General features: G+C 38.5%; 1 protein-coding gene across 50 annotated transcripts in view; it reads right to left on the reverse strand.

Annotated features, from left to right (window-relative positions):
• Positions 1–17,621, reverse strand: part of shot (dystonin-like protein short stop) — a 249,766-nt gene that overhangs the window by 30,779 nt on the left and 201,366 nt on the right. For all 50 annotated transcript variants that reach the window (XM_071687017.1, XM_071687007.1, XM_071687161.1 and 47 more), the window contains 3 exons: positions 9,521–9,689; positions 9,163–9,383; positions 4,367–4,440 (listed from right to left, as the gene is read on the reverse strand). In XM_071687017.1, coding sequence (XP_071543118.1) covers positions 4,367–4,440; positions 9,163–9,383; positions 9,521–9,689 — 464 coding nt within the window. The remainder of the gene's footprint in view (positions 1–4,366; positions 4,441–9,162; positions 9,384–9,520; positions 9,690–17,621) is intronic.

A 17,621-nucleotide genomic window follows, 5' to 3' on the forward strand; every position in this document is an offset into this window, starting at 1 on the left:
GTCTGTGTGTGTATATATATGTGTACATTGAGATGTATAGGTATGTATATTTGCGTGTGTGGGCGTGTGTGTGTGTATATTGTGTATGGGGGTGGGTTGTGCCATTTCTTTCGTCTGTTTCCTTGCGCTACCTCGCAAACGCGGGAGACAGCGACAAAGCAAAATAAATATAAATATATATATATATATATATATATATATTCCCTGGGGATAGGGGAGAAAGAATACTTCCCACGTATATTTTTCCTTTTTTCATACTACTCGCCATTTCTCGCATTAGCAAGGTAGAGTTAAGAGCAGAGGACTGGGCCTTTGAGGGAATATCCTCACCTGGGCACCTTCTCTGTTCCTTCTGTGCCTTATCCCGCATTAGCGAGGTAGCATTAAGAACAGAGGAGTGAGCCTTAGAGGGAATATCCTCACTTGGCCCACCTCTCCGTTCCTTCTTTTGGAAAATCATAAACAGGAGGGGAGGATTTCCAGCCCCCACTTCCTCCCCTTTTAGTTGCCTTCTACAACATGTAAGGAATACATGGGAAGTATTCTTTCTGCCCTATCCCCAGGGATATATATATCTATATATTTATATTTCTTTATTCATTTTGCTTTGTCGCTGTCTCCCGCGTTAGCGAGGTAGTGCAAGGAAACAGACGAAAGAATGGCCCACCCCACCCACATACACATGTATATACATACATGTCCACACACGCAAATATACATACCTATACATCTCAATATATACATATATATACACACACAGACATATACATATATACACAGGTACATAATTTATACTGTCTGCCTTTATTCATTCCCATCACCACCCCACCACACATGAAATAACAACCCCCTCCCCCTCATGTGTGCGAGGTAGTGCTAGGAAAAGACAACAAAGGCCACATTCGTTCACACTCAGTCTCTAGCTGTCATGTAATAATGCACCAAAACCACAGCTCCCTTTCCACATCCAAGCCCCACACAACTTTCCATGGTTTACCCCAGACGCTTCACATGCCCTGGTTCAATACACTGACAGCACGTCAACCCCGGTATATCATATCGTTCCAATTCACTCTATTCCTTGCATGCCTTTCACCCTCCTGCATGTTCAGGCCCCAATCACACAAAATCTTTTTCACTCCATCTTTCCACCTCCAATTTGGTCTCCCACTTCTCATTCCCTCCACCTCTGACACATATATCATCTAGGTCAATCTTTCCTCACTCATTCTCTCTATGTAACCAAACCATTTTAAAACACCCTCTTCTGCTCTCTCAATCACACACTTTTTATTACCACACATTCCTCTTACCTTATCATTACTTACACGATCAAACCACCTCACACCACATGTTGTCCTCAAACATCATATTTCCAGCACATCCACCCTCCTATCCATAGCCCACGCCTCGCAACCACATAACATTGTTGGATCCACTATTCCTTCAAACATACCCATTTTTGCTTTCCAAGATAATGTTCTTGACTTCCACACACTCTTCAACGCTCCCAGAATTTTCGCCCCCTCCCCCACCCTATGATTCACTTCTGCTTCCATGGTTCCATCCGCTGCCAAATCCACTCCCAGATATCTAAAACACTTCACTTCCTCCAGTTTTTCTCCACTCAAACTTACCTCCCAATATATTCACAGAGCGTCTCTATCAACTCTATCATATGCCTTCTCCAGATCCATAAATGCTACATACAAATCCATTTGTTTTTCTAAGTATTTCTCACATACATTCTTCAAAGCAGACACCTGATCCACACACCCTCTACCACTTCTGAAACCACACTCTCCTTCCACAATCTGATGCTCAGTACATTCCTTCACCCTCTCAATCAATACCCTCCCATACAAAGTCCCAGGAATACTCAACAAACTTAAACCTCCCTTATCCCTGGAGATAGGGGAGAAAGAATACTTTCCACACACTCCTCACATGTCGTAGAAGGCAACTAAAGGGGATGGAAGCAGGGTGGGCTAGAAACCCTCCCCTCCTTGTATTTTAACTTTCTGAAGGGGGAAACAGAAGGAGTCACCCAGGGAGTGCTTATCCTACTCGAAGGCTCAGACTGGGGTGTATAAATGTGTGTGGATGTAACCAAGATGAGAAAAAAGGAGAGATATGTAGTATGTTTGAGGAAATCAACCTGGATATTTGGCTCTGAGTGAAATGAAGCTCAAGGGTAAAGGGGAAGAGTGGTTTGGGAATTTTTTGGGAGTAAAGTCAGGGGTTGGCGAGAGGACAAGAGCAAAGGAACGAGTAGCACTAATCCTGAAACAGGAGTTGTAGGAGTATGTGATAGAGTGTAAGAATGTAAACTCTAGATTGATATGGGTAAAACTGAAAGCAGATGGAGAGACATGGGTGATTATTGGTGCCTACGCACCTGAGCATGAGAAGAAAGATCATGAGAGGCAAGTGTTTTGGAAGCAGCTGATTGAGTGTGTTTGCAGTTTTGATGCACGAGACCGGGTTATAGTTATGGGTGATATGAATGCAAAGGCGAGTAATGTGGCAGTTGAGGGAATGATTGGTGTACATGGGGTGTTGAGTGTTGTAAATGGAAAAGGTGAAGAGCTTGTAGATTTGTGTGCTGAAAAAGGAATGGTGATTGAGAATACCTGGGTCAAAACGAGAGATATACATAAGCATACGTATGTAAGTAGGAGAGATGGCCAGAGAGCGTTATTGGATTATGTGTTAATTGATAGGCGGGTGAAAGAGAGCCTTTTGGACGTTAATGTGCTCAGAGATACAAGTGGAGGGATGTCCGATCATTATCTTGTGGAGGCGAAGGTGAAGATTTGTAGAGGTTTTCAGAGAAGAAGAGAGTTTTTGGGGTGAAGAGAGTGGTGAGAGTAGGTGAGCTTGGGAAGGAGACTTGTGTGAGGAAGTACCAGGAGAGACTGAGTGCAGAATGGAGAAATTTGAGAACAAAGGAGGTAAGGGAAGTGGGGGAAGAATGGGATGTATTTAGGGAGGCAGTGATGGCTTGTGCAAAAGATGTTTGTGGTATGAGGAAGGTGAGAGGTGGGCAGATTAAAAAGGGTAGTGAGTGGTGGGATGAAGAAGTAAGATTATTAATGAAAGAGAAGAAAGAGGCATTTGGACGAGTTTTGCAGGAAAATAGTGCAAATGACCGGTAGATATATAAAAGAAAGAGGCAAGAGGTCAAGAGAAAGGTGCAAGAGGTGAAAAAGAGGGCAAATGAGAGTTGGGGTGAGAGAGTATCATTAAATTATAGGGAAAATAAAAAGAAGTTTTGGAAGGAGGTAAATAAAGTGTGTAAGACAAGAGAACAAATGGGAACATCGGTAAAGGGAGATAATGGGGAGGTAATAACAAGCAGTGGTGATGTGAGAAGGAGATGGAGTGAATATTTTGAAGGTTTGTTGAATGTGTTAGATGATAGAGTGGCAGATACAGGGTGTTTTGGTTGAGGTGGTGTGCAAAGTGAAAGGGCCAGGGAATATGGTTTGGTAAACAGAGAAGAGGTAGTGAAAGCTTTGCGGAAGATGAAATCCGGCAAGGCGGCGGGTCTGGATGGTACTGCAGTGGAAGTTATTAAAAAAAGGGGGTGACAGTCTAGTTGACTGGTCGGTGAGGATATTCAATGTATGTATGGCTCATGGTGAAGTGCCTGAGGATTGGCGGAATGCATGCATAGTGCCATTGTACAAAGGCAAAGGGGATAAAGGTGAGTGTTCAAATTACAGAGGTATAAATATATATATATATATATATATATATATATATATATATATATATATATATATACATAAATGTTATTTTGAGTGTAAAATTGCATTTAAATCTGTATTTGTTACCACTAATCACTCACAGTTTTGTTTGTTCTTAAAATTTCCATCCATTCATGTAATTCTGATTTATACTTCAATTAACTAATATCTTTGCACTAGTATACAGCCCTCAATTTCTTCATTTCTCATACTCTTTCAGTTACACCTTCACTTCTTGAATAATCCATGTTAGTCCCTTGCACTTTTTTGATTTACAAACCTCTTTTTACAGTTATCAAATAATTGCAGCACTACTCCTACAAACTTTAGCTATACCTAAGGGGCTATTTTTTCCTTTCATTATTATTTTTTGGGCAGCAAGAAGTGGTCTCAAAACCCTGATTTCTTAACTTTCATTCCATTAACTTTAAAAATACAATGAAAACATCTACTAATTTGTTATATCTTCATATTCTGCCAACCTAATCAGGTTTAAAAAGCATGAAATCAAAATGAGTCAATGACATTACACTTCACATAAATGTACAGCAAACCATACTTAAATTAGTGCTGTATATACAATCTATACTTTATCAAAAGGGGGTAAATCTTACCTTGAAGAGACGGACGTGTGACCTGTCCCTGTACCGTTGACAGTGCCTGTAGAGGACTTGACAGGGGCTGAGGCCTGGAGGAAGTGAGGAGCCCAAGGGTAAGTAAATGTTAGCCATAAACCCCAATTTATACAACACCAAGGTAGTGTTTACTTATAAAAATACTAGTTCAGATATTACAAAATTCAAGACGGATGAGGTCTTTTGCATGCATGTGATTCAGTATTTAGGTACTACTGATGATAAACAGTGATATGTCAATTTAATATGTTTTTAGGTATCCCATACCAAGAGGAAATGTAAGTAAATTCTGAAACTGACAGTTTGTAATATAATCTACTTTAGAACTTTAATATTTAACTTTATTTCAATGAAAGAACCATTTTTAAGACACACATACTATGCTATATACCAAAGAATTCAACAGTTGTTCTTGTCAAAGTAAATCTGTTTTGTGTGATGAGATCATTTTCTGCACACTTACAGAAGAGGCATGACAAACAGATGCCTAGAATTTCAGTTTGGTGAAAGTAGTTAAATCCTGACAAGAAAAGTCCAACTAACCTAATTTGGTAGCTTATGACTCCTAATAACTCAAATTCTGCCGTTCATGGGCCAGGTAATTATGATTCCAAAACAAATTCAACAATCAAGCCATCATGACTCAACTAAGCACACACACCCAAGATTCCCAAGGCAAAATGCTCAGTCAAACTGCACCTTATGATTCTCAGCCTGTGTAAACATCCAACTAGACTCCCAACTCACTAATAACAGCATAGGTCCAACATTTTTATGTTCTTTAGAGATTTTACTTTTAAAAAAAGTCAATATCATCATAATAAGACATTTAGGCCAAGATCCCTAACTGAAGGCTCCAACTTCTATGCTCTAAACCTCAAGATACTGAACAAATGATCCTGCACTAATAACTCTCAAGCAACATAAAATTCCTCTGTCAAAAGAAAATTATCAACACTTATCACTGAGTTAAAAGATAATACAAAGAAAAAAACACTGATAAAGATTTACAAGCCAAAATTATGGTTAATGGATACTATCATAAAAGAACTATGACTTCCTTCATTAATCTAGGAATGTCAACCCTAGTTGATGGTGTTACTGGTCTTTACGTGTAGGAGGTTACACCATAAGTGAAAAGCCACCTCTGGCAAGGATGTCTTACTGGGAGTACAATGTCATCAAGGCACTTCTCACTCCAGAGGATTCAACTTCCTCTGCTACTGGAAGCTGGGAAGCTTTGGCCGGCAGGAGTCTTTATGAAAGGGGTTCTAGGTATAAAGACTACATTATAGTGGGATTAATATCTTATGGATCTTCTAAAAATGTAGAAGACTCATATTTCTAAACACTGATGTTAATTTATGGTGTTGCTAATAGTTTGATAGCATATATCAAGAAAATAAGGTGTGCATTATGCCACTAGGAATGAAGCAACAGGCAAACTGAAATATGATGGTAATGAGAGTGAGGTCCACCTTGTTGCATGAATTCACTATGAACAGACCACAGAGGAGTTTTGTAGCTCTAATCATCTGGCCTAGGCAACTACAGAAAAGGTTAATCATTTAATTCAGACCAAAGAAAACCATCCCTTAAAATCACCCTTAAGTACAATGAATTCTGAATGAAAAGTAATCTCTAACTGCTGACTAACCAACCAATGGAAGGTGGAATGAAACCGTTATGGGAATCAAGTTATTTAGGAGACATCACACTGAAATCATACAATGTTTGGGATCTTAAATACCCAACAATAACAAATCTAACTTGTCTGTCTAACTCATTTCACCACAGCAGACAAAGCAAGTAACTGCTGATTTCTTCATTACTAATCTATCTGAGCCTGAATATTTGGCCTCTGGAGAGTCACCAACTGCTTCTCATGTCCTTTAACTCCTCGTAAAGTTGATGGCACATGTAATATCTGCCAGTCTGCTTGTTTTACTCATAACTCAAACTATCAGATTCTTGACCTACTGATACTAAACAAATGATAATCAATCATATCAAGTCAGAGTTTACACAGTTTATCATGAGTTGCTGCTGGGCTAAATTACCTGTGTTCTGATATAATCATGAAATAAGGTTTAGTGAGGCTTTGGTCACCAATTTAAAAGTTTTTCCAAATTACCAGAGCTATTGCCTAGTCCATACTATCAGTATGATCCTTGTAAAAGCAGTGATAAACACAACTTCTCATACTTTGCCTTATAGTTCACAAAGATACACCATCTCACCTTGATTTACTAATCCAAGAAGCCTTATCATTTTCAAGAAAATGTATAAAGCAACAAATCTTTTCTAGTTGCCAGCCACAGTTCACACCAAAAGTCTACTAACTTTAGCAAGAGACTAAATTTATTATTTGGTTCCATGACTGAGTGGCCCACAAAAGACAAATACTGAGAATAGCAAACGGTTTAATAAGGCAGTTACATTTTTCATGTCAGGGTTCAGAAGGCATAATTGGACAGAACTACTCAGTGTGTGTCCTCCAAATGCCATCACATGCAGAAAAAACAATATCATTATAAAATAAGTTAGTTAATCATATTAATTGAAGTCACAAAAAAGGAAATCAATATCACCAGAACCTGTATTTTCAGCTATTACACAATGACTTAAAAGTTGGATTCAGTTGTACGGTCAGCAAGTGATCTTATAAAAAATTTCAGCAAAATTACAAAATGGTAAGGATCAAAGATATACTAAGAGAAAAAGAAAAAATCTGAGATTTTCTGAGCCCTTATTCTCGTCAAAGGTACTGGACATTTGTCAAAGTCCAGTTGGAATAGCGTGAAATAGCAAATTTACTTTGAAGTATTAAGGTTATGATTGAATATAACTCCCTTTAATGTCTAGTTACAACCAATAGTCACATTCACTAATAACTGTTTTTGACATCATTTTCACTGTAAAGAATATTAAGTTTTCACTTTCCACCAAGCAGTGAGGTACCTTAATAGCAAATTCCTGACCCTTTTCAAGGCAAGTTTAGGTTTTTATATTCTTTGCTTGCTTTAATTAAAGGTCTTGGATAATGTCACTCATAAAACATTCTTACTCAAATGGCACATTAAAGATATCATACTAATCTTGTGGTTAAAAGTTGGCGGGGTAGTGGCCACTTGATCTACCTAACTAGGGCAAAAAGTCTCCATCAAATAAAATTTGCATAAATCAAATGAGGTAAATGCCAAGCCAAATTCACACCATTATAGAACAAAGTCCTCTTAGAAACAAATGAGATACTTAAAGTCCAGAGTTTTACATCCTACTGCTATTTTGCAAGGTGGTGCAATATGTTGTAGCATTAGTGAATCAGACAAATACAAAGTGGATTTCCATAGGATGCCATCATATCTAAATTACCTTACAAAAGTAAAATGAATCATAGGACCAAGTTTCTAGAGAAAGTTACTTATAACATCATTACTTGCTTTCTAACACATAAAAATAAGCTATTGGGCTGGGCTTTTTTGCCTTGACGTAGGTTATGTCCACGAATGGAGTCTAAAAACAGGAGAGAGAGTACCTAAAATGAGATTCTGTCATTAAGTTGGGCTAACACATATTTCTATTATAACTGTTTCACAATACTGTGCATGGCTGCCCATCTTGGGTTAATTTGGAACATTTCTAGCCTGTCCAGGGTTCTCCTGTGTGTTTCAGTGCTTACTCCTTGCAAATTTCTTTTTATACTGAGTAAAATTTAAGAAAGCCTCTCCATCATTCTTGCTGGGTTCTTGAATATTTTCCTTGAATCATTTTTGATAATTTCCTCAGAATTCTTGAATATCTAATTACTCTGTTTCTTTCACATCGTGAAACTTGGATGTTTTTCTTAAATCCTATTTGTTACCAGGTACCAATTGCAATAATCTTTTCAATTCCTTTTACCTTTTGCCATAAATCACAACTAGTCTTTCTCCTCTTTTATAGAATGAATAGTCCAAGTGCTTTCAATCTTTTATGATAGTTTGTACAACCTTGTCCCTCAATTTTACTTTATGAATAACTTTAGCCTGTTTACTTTGATCTGGCCTTAGATTATGCTTAAGAAAATACACCAACTAATTAATTTGTGTTTAAGTGAGCAGTTACATTAAACTGAACCTAAAGCTGTCATTCTGCCAAGAACTTTGACAATTTGCCAAAAGGAAAATCCATGGGCAAAACTTTATCAGCAGCCATATTCAAGAACAATGAAATAGGCAAAGTCACTGATCTTGAAGGCTTGTTCATGGTTTTCAAGTCATGTTAACAGGATGAAAGTAACAATATAGATCAATCTGACTAATATTCAATATTTTTACTAACATAATACAGGTTCTACTTCATAATCAATTCCCAAGAAATACAGAAAAGGCTTATTTAATACTTCATGCCAAAATGAAATAAATCTGACTAAATATAAGTAAAAACAAAACCTCTGAAGAGACAGTTAGAGGACAGAAAAACAAAAGATTTATCAGTCAGTACATCTAAAAGGCAACTAAATCATCTAACTGTACCGAAGATTTTCCATGGTCACACACTGTTTAAACGAAAGTTTTAGTGTTATATCAGTAGATACTCAAGTCCTTTCTAACACCATCACTGATACTTCACTACTTTTTAAAGGCCCTAACAATCCAAGGTGTATAGACTTCATAACAGAAATAAGCAATTCCTCCAGTGCAGGTCAACCATAATGCTGTACTTCATTCTGTACAGTTTAAAGGACCCAATTATGATAAAACTAACATACAAAACCTAACTATCATCCTTACCTTTCTGAGTGAAGATGACCGCTGAACTCCAGAGGACTGACTAGATGGTGTGCGTGTGCGACCTGTAAATGAAGGTGTGCGTCTCATGGATGTTCGACTTCCATCATAAGAGTCAAGAGACACTTCCGAGCCAGCACGACTTGGAGGACGAGATCCTGGACGTGACCCTGGACCTCGGGATGGTGGACGACTCCCTCCACGGCTTCCTGGCTGACTGTCACCTAATAAAACATCATTCAGAAATTATTCTAAAAACTGCGAAATAATAACTTCAAGAGTCAATACCATAAGAAAAACTGAAGCATGGTATTCCGAACTATATGCACACATTTTGAGGTTATAATAAACAGAAACTGACCAGAAGTATTGAAGGATGAGCGGGAAGTGACTGGTGCAGAAGCCTTGCGTTTGCCGCCATGAAGATGGAATGATGATGTGCCTCCTTCCTCACTAAATGAGGAGTCTGGGGTTCCAGCACTGAATGAAGTACGACCCATAGCTGAACTCTTGGCTGTTCTCTCTCGAACCTTTAAACATTAGATCATTAGAACACTGAACAGCAAATTACCAGCATATTTCATATACTATGACACTTTCAATGTGTCAATATCAATGTCAATTCCAAAAACATTATCTCTTTCAAATATAATAATTTCACTAAAGATATTAATTTACCATTTAAAACAGATAGTGGATATCTTAACCATAATGAACAAAAAGTCATATTTGAATAATTTTTGTGAGAGAGATGGGAACTAGAAACATGGATAGGACTAACACAGTTAAAGACAATGTGCTTCAAAAATTATGTACAACAATATAAATACAAGAGAACCTCACTATTTTGCACACAATCTACTGTAGGGCAGGAAGCTGTGCCTATTTCATAAAATGGTTTTAAATGGATTATTAATGGATATCATAATTGATCATACAAGAAGCTTCATTATGAGATACTATGAGGGACCCAAGGGCACTAACAAAAGGATCTACAGATCTTGGGCCAGTATTTCACTGCTAGTTGGTATCTGATGCATTTCACAGGCAAAAACAATTGTTGCACTGATGTTATCTTTCAACTGTTGAAATCACTACATGTGAAAGAAAATTTGTGTTTAACCCCTTAAGTACAAAGTGGAACTGGTGTAAGAAGTTTTCATATAAATACTCTGAAAACTTGCATCTTCAAGACTACCCATCACCATGAGAATACAAATTTCAGAAAGTCTGACTTTTTGTAACAGTGAGAAGGAGATTGAATGAGTATTTTGAAGGTTTGTTGAATGTGTTAGATGATATGAGTGGAAGATATAGGGTATTTTGGCTGAGGTGGTGTGCAAAGTGAGAGGATTAGGGAGAATGATTTGGTAAACAGAGGAGAGATAGTAAAAGCTTTGCAGATGATGAAAGCTGGAAAGGCAGCAGCTTTGGATGGTATTGCAGTGGAGTCTATTAAAAAAGGGGGTGACTGTATTGTTGACTGGCTGATAAGGATATTTAATGTATGTATGACTCATGGTGAGGTGCCTGAGGATTGGTAGAATGCATGCATAGTGCCATTGTACAAAGGCAAAGGGGATAAAGGTGAGTGCTCAAATTACAGAGGTATAAGTTTGTTGAGTATCCCTGGGAAATTGTATAGGAGGGTATTGATTGAGAGGGTGAAGGCATGTACAGAGCATCAGATTGGGGAAGAGCAGTAAGGTTTCAGAAGTGGTAGAGATGTGTGGATCAGGTGTTTGCTTTGAAGAATGTATGTGAGAAATACTTAGAAAAACAGATGGATTTGTATGTAGCATCTATGGATCTGGAAAATGCATATGATAAGAGTTGATAGAGATGCTCTGTGGAAGGTATTAAGAATATATGGTGTGGGAGGCAAGTTGTTAGAAGCAGTGAAAATATTTTATTGAGGATGTAAGGCATGTGTACGAGTAGGAAGACAGGAAAGTGATTAGTTCTCAGTGAATGTCGGATTGTGGCAAGGGTGTGTGATGTCTCCATGTTTGTTTAATTTGTTTATGGATGAGGTTGTTAGGGAGGTGAATGCAAGAGTTTTGGAGAGAGGGGCAAGTATGCAGTCTGTTGTGGATGAGAGAGTATGGGAAGTGAGTCAGTTGTTCGCTGATGATACAGCGCTGGTGGCTGATTCAGGTGAGAAACTGCAGAAGCTGGTGACTGAGTTTGGTAAAGTATGTGAAAGAAGAAAGCTGAGAGTAAATGTGAATAAGAGCAAGGTCATTAGGTACATTAGGGTTAAGGGACAAGTCAATTGGGAGGTAAGTTTGAATAAAGAAAAACTGGAGGAAGTTTTAGATATCTGGGAGTGGATTTGACAGCGAATGGGACCATGGAAGCGGACGTCAGTCACAGGGTGGGGGAGGGGGCGAAAGTTCTGAGAGCGTTGAAAAATGTGTGGAAGGCGAGAACATTATCTCGGAAAGCAAAAATGGGTATGTTTGAAGGAATAGTGGTTCCAACAATGTTATATGGTTGTGAGGCGTGGGCTATAGATAGATTTGTGCGGAGGAGGGTGGATGTGTTGGAAATGAGATGTTTGAGGACAATATGTGGTGAGGTAGTATAATCGAGTGAGTAATGAAAGGGTAAGAGAGATGTGTGGTGATAAAAAGAGTGTGGTTCAGAGAGCAGAAAAAAGTGTTTTGAAATGGTTTGGTCACATGGAGAGAATGAGTGAGGAAAGGTTGACCAAGAGGATATATGTGTCAGAGGTGGAGGGAACGAGGAGAAGTGGGAGACCAAATTGGAGGTGGAAAGATGGAGTGAAAAAGATTTTGAACGATTGGGGCCTAAACATGCAGGAGGGTGAAAGGCATGCAAGGAACTGAGTGAATTGGAACGATGTGGTATACCGGGGTCGACGTGCTGTCAATGGATTGAACCAGGGCATGTGAAGTGTCTGAGGTAAACCATAGAAAGTTTTGTGGGGCCTGGATGTGGAAAGGGAGCTGTGGTTTCGGTGCATTATACATGACAGCTATACTGAGTGTGAACGAATGTGGCCTTTGTTGTCTTTTCCTAGTGCTACTTCATGCGCATGCGAGGGGAAGGGGTTGTCTTTTCATGTGTAGCGGGGTGGTGATGGGAATGAATAAAGGCAGACAGTATGAATCATGTACATGTGTACATATGTATATGTCTGTGTATGTACATATATGTATACGTTGAAATGTATAGGTATATGTATATGTGCGTGAGTGGACGTGTATGTATATACATGTGTATGTGGGTGGTTTGGGCCATTCTTTCATCTGTTTCCTTGCGCTACCTCGCTAGTGCATGAGACAGCGACAAAGAATAATAAAAACAAATAAATACATATATCTTTTTTTTCATACTATTCGCCATCTCCCACATTAGCAAGGTAGCGTTAAGAACAGAGGACTGAGCCTTTGAGGGAAATCCTCACTTGGCCTCCTTCTCTGTTCCTTCTTTTGGAAAATCAAAAACGAAAGGGGAGGATTTCCAGCCCCCCGCTCCCTCCCTTTAGTCGCTTTCTATGACACACAGGGAATACGTGGGGAGTATTCTTTCCTTACTTACTCGATCAAACCACTTCACACCAAATATTTTCCTCAAACATTCCATTTCCAACACATCCAACCTCCTCCACACAACCCTATCTATAGTCCATGCCTCGCAACCATATAACATTGTTGGAACCACTATTCCTTCAAACATACCCATTTTTGCTCTCCAAGATAATGTTCTTGCCTTCCACACATTCTTCAAAGCTCCCAAAACCTTTGCCCCCTCCCCCACTCCATGACCCAATTCTGCTTCCATGGTTCCATCTGCTGCTAAGTCCACTCCCATATATCTGAAACACTTGACTTCCCCCAGTTTTTCTCCATTCAAACTTACCTCCCAATTAACTTGTCCCTCAACCCTACTGTACCTAATAACCTTGCTCTTGTTCACATTTACTTTCAACTTTCTCCTTTCACACACTTTACCAAACTCAGTCACCAACCTCTGCAGTTTCTCACTCGAATCAGCCACCTGAGCTGTATCATCAGCGAACAACAACTGACTCACTTCCCAGGCCCTCTCACCCACAACAGATTGCATACTCGCCTCTCTCTCTCTCCCCAAAACTCTTGCATTTACCTCCCTAACCACCCCACCCATAAACAAAATAAACAACCATGGGGACATCACACGCCCCTGCCACAAAGCGACATTCACTGGGAACCAATCACTCTCCTCTCTTCCAACTCAGACACATGCCTTACATCCTTTGTGAAAACTTTTCACTGGTTCTAACAACTAACCTCCCACATGATATACTCTTAAAACCTTCCACAAAGCATCTCAATCAACCCTATCATATGCCTTCTCCAGATCCATAAATGCTACACAGAAATCCATCTATCTTCTAAGTATTTCTCACATATATTCTTCAAAGCAAACACCTGATCCACAGATCCTCAACTCATGAAATACTTCTGATGCAATCCAATGACATGCCTTCTCCCAAAGAACACACAAACACACTCATGAGGTACTAAACAGAAATTAGCCACAAACCAACAATTCCCCCTAAACAGATAAGTCATGAAAAACTTGCACAAAATCCATCCAGAAACAAATGCTCAACCACCATTCACTCCTACTTATACAAGCAATGTAATTAAAACTTTGAAAAACTCACATGCAACAGGCCCTGACAACATATTCTTTTACTGTACAAAATATCAAAGCATTTTGCCTCAGTTGCAGCAGAAGCACTTACAAATATCTTGTCTTTTGTGGCAACACAACAAATCCCTATTAATGGGAAACCTGCCAATTTAATACGATGCTTTAAATGGGAAGCAGCCTTGGTCAACTGAGCTTCAGAGAAAAGATCCAACTGAGTTTCAGAGAGATCTGGGGAAGAAGAGGAGAGATGTTTTTCTAAAGAGGGAAGGTTAGATTTGTTGCAGCTGCCTCCAAAAGGAGTAGGTCCCAGTTGCTTAATGTCTATCAAGGGAACCCTGGGACAGACCCAGCCTTCTTCAACCAGTGGTGTCATTCCAATTCAGCACCAGAAAATCTGAAAGAAGTTGTACCATTTTTTAAAAAGAAGATAAAAGGTGAGGAGGGTGAAATCTGTGTTGTGTTGTTATTATACCCAAATGTAAGTATGGGAAGATGAGCAAAAAGTAGTAACATGGGCCAGTGATGGCTCACTGTGCCCACCACCACTATCCTTTCTGATACATGCATGGTAATACTTCCCAAGAAGTTGGGTGCCTGTCACTTACTATGAGGTGCCACTCAACAGATGCTTGCCCATTGCCTCCATTTCATTGTCCTCAATCAATGGCATTCCAAATGTAACACAACATGCAGTTATAGCTACTTCAGTCTGCTACTTGCCACTTGCATGGCTTGCAATCTTATCGTCTACAATACATCTTTTCCTTAGCACATCCCTCTGCCGTTTTGATCTTTTACATTTTACAATGAACAAAATCTCTCTTTTCTAACTTTTTCTCTTAACTCACTTGTAAGAACTTTCTAAAACAGTATTCTATATTCTGGCTGTGGAATTCTATTTCTCAATTCATAGTCTCAAAGAATTTGTTTAACACTGTGTAGTTTCCACAGTTTTATCTCCTCTCTGATGCCCTCTTTGATCTCATTTTTTCATATAATTACTATTCTATCTCCTCTCTGATTTCTTTTTTTTCATGTAATTACTAAGTATATAGTCAGACTCAAGCACTACATGATCATTTATTCCAAGTGGTGAATCATACCTGACAATTTCAATTTCCATGTTATTTTACAAGAAGACTGTCAGCAATATGCTGATACAGAATTTTTCATGCAAACACTGCATAGAACTTTTTTCTTTATCTCCACAAGAATCAAAATATGCACAGTCTATTTCTTTCTTTTTAAATCCCTCCATAATCAGAACCTTACTACCTCTGGGAATTGTTTGTCTTGCTGCCTCCTACACCATCCTGAACACACCTTTAATGTTTCTGTTAAATCCCATATCTCTTGACTCGGGTTTCTTTTCTAACCTTGTGATTTTAAGTTGTTTGAAAATGTATTTAATGTTATAATTTCAAAGATATTCATATACTTCAAAAGTGTATTTAATTCATAATCTTCAATCTGATAATATGTAGAAGTTTTGTTGATGTTTCAGCACACTATGATAAAAAAAGCAGGAGTAAGGCACAAGCATCTAGTTACCACTACACCTCTTATGCTTATTTCACCTACATAAAATTTTTTTTAGTCAATTATAATGTTTTATCTTATATAATAAATATTTCCTTGTTATACGGAATATGATTGGCATAATTTTTTTGAAATAGGAAAACTATAAAAGTTTCTAAAATTACCAACTGCACCAGTCAGATGCAGTGTTATTGATGTCAGGGAGGTGTTGGCAACACTGCTGTCACTTTTGCTAGAAACATCTTTTCCTGCTTCATCTTGGTCAACTTTCAATGTGTGGAGAGTTAGTGTCCATCAAATTTCCTCTCCACACAATCCTGAGATAGATCATCATTGTCAAATAATTCTAGATCATCATCTGCTTGGTCATCTACATCTTACTAAAGGCTGCTCAATTTCTCCTCAGAAAATTCACAAGAATGTGCTCACTGGTATAGCTGATGGATGACTGACTGTGGGGAGAAATGATTTCACACTGCCACTTCTGCAGGTAAGAGGGGCGGCTTTGAAATAAAGGTATGAGTCTCAATCTAAAAGATGAGTAAGTATTTATTCAAAGAAGTTCAGGGATTAAGTAATTGTTCTGGTTCATTAAAATTCTTTGGAGGACTGTAACAACACTATTAATATTAAACAAGTCACTGGAACTGCCTGGAGACCTTTTCGAGACTCTATTGGCTATGATGGAACGTTGTGCACCTATTCTTATATTCATTGCATTTGTGGCTCCCACAATTATATATAGTGCCCACTACTTCACACCCAACACACACATGCCACCCTTGTGTGGGAGTGGCCAATTCAGTAAATAATGCTTTTCCTAAACTACTGATGCCTACCTTAATTCATGGCAAAACAAAGTGGTTTTGATGTTTTTGTACAACTTATTATACTGTAAAGTTAAAAAATGTAATTAACTTATGAATTTAGGACTGGCTAATCAAGAATATAATTTTTTTTCTAAACTAGGACCAACTGTCTCAAGTCTATAAGAAGAAAAAATATCTATTGTCCATCGTTTCAAAAGAAAGATCTTACTGTTGTAGGTAGTAGGTGGTAATCAGCCAACAACCATGAAGATATATTACCAGTACTACTCGCCTAGATATTGGAAGGGTTAGTGGTAGCTGTGCAGTAAATCAACACTTTAATGGTGGTCAAGTTGCATTCCTCTAACCCAGGATGCTGTCTTGTCTTTCTGCTTCACCCACAGGTTGACTACTGGCATTATGTCCAAAACTATACAATCTCTTCTTGTCAAACAATGCTTGACAACACTTAACTCACACAGATAATTTTTTTGTACCTCTACCTTTCCTTCAGAGAGCACTATGTGCTAGTCCTGCCTTTTGGCAAAATGGTAAGAGCAATAGATAGAAGCATTTGATAGAAACATTCAAGCAGGAGATTTAGGTGGAAGCAGTTGGTATGATGATTAGGCAGGAGCATTAAGTAATTGTAGTCAGTCAGTGTAGGAGCCTCTGCAAACACTGCACTAGAGTCGCCCTTTGCCAATGGCCTGTCAAAGGTCTGGTACTAAAGGCTAAGCAGCAGCACTAGAGTTCACTAGTTATGGAGACTATTGCCATGACCATCCCCTTGGGGGAGGCCCAGGAGGGAACAGGCAACAGAGATACAGATTATCATCATTATACATAATCGCAGTTTCCCGCATCAGCGAGGTAGTGCCAGAAAACAGAGGAAGAATGGCCCATCCACTCATATACACATATATATACATAAACGCTATTTTTGAACCCTGGGGAAGTCACAAAAGAAACAATTGTATACCAAAACAGTTAAAGCAACATCTAAGAAAATTAATCAGAATACAGCACTGCCAGCTGGCAGTAAGCCTTAGGGGCTAAAATAATATATCTTATAGCTTGGTTCAAAATGCCTAATACTGCACATGAACTTGGTCTGCCCTATTTTGTATTAAGTTTTTGTTATTCAGAGTTCTATGGAAATCCTTAATCTTCAAGAAAAATTACAATGGTACATGGGTGGTTGGTATGGCACTGAAAAACACACTTTTGAATAACAATGTCTGGTATGGCACTGAAAAACACACTTTTGAATAACAATGTCAACATTTTCTGGGGAAGGTGCTTCACTTATCATTCAGTTTAACTAGTAAAATTTAGTTTTGCATTATCTATACTTTTTAACCAGATAAGGTACAAAACAGTGAGGTTCATCTGTAATTTACTTGATTAATAAGAAATGAGGTAGACAAAAATACCTGCTAATAA

The sequence above is a fragment of the Panulirus ornatus genome, chromosome 3 (genome assembly GCF_036320965.1).
Source record: "Panulirus ornatus isolate Po-2019 chromosome 3, ASM3632096v1, whole genome shotgun sequence".
Taxonomy (NCBI): Eukaryota; Metazoa; Arthropoda; class Malacostraca; order Decapoda; family Palinuridae; genus Panulirus; species Panulirus ornatus.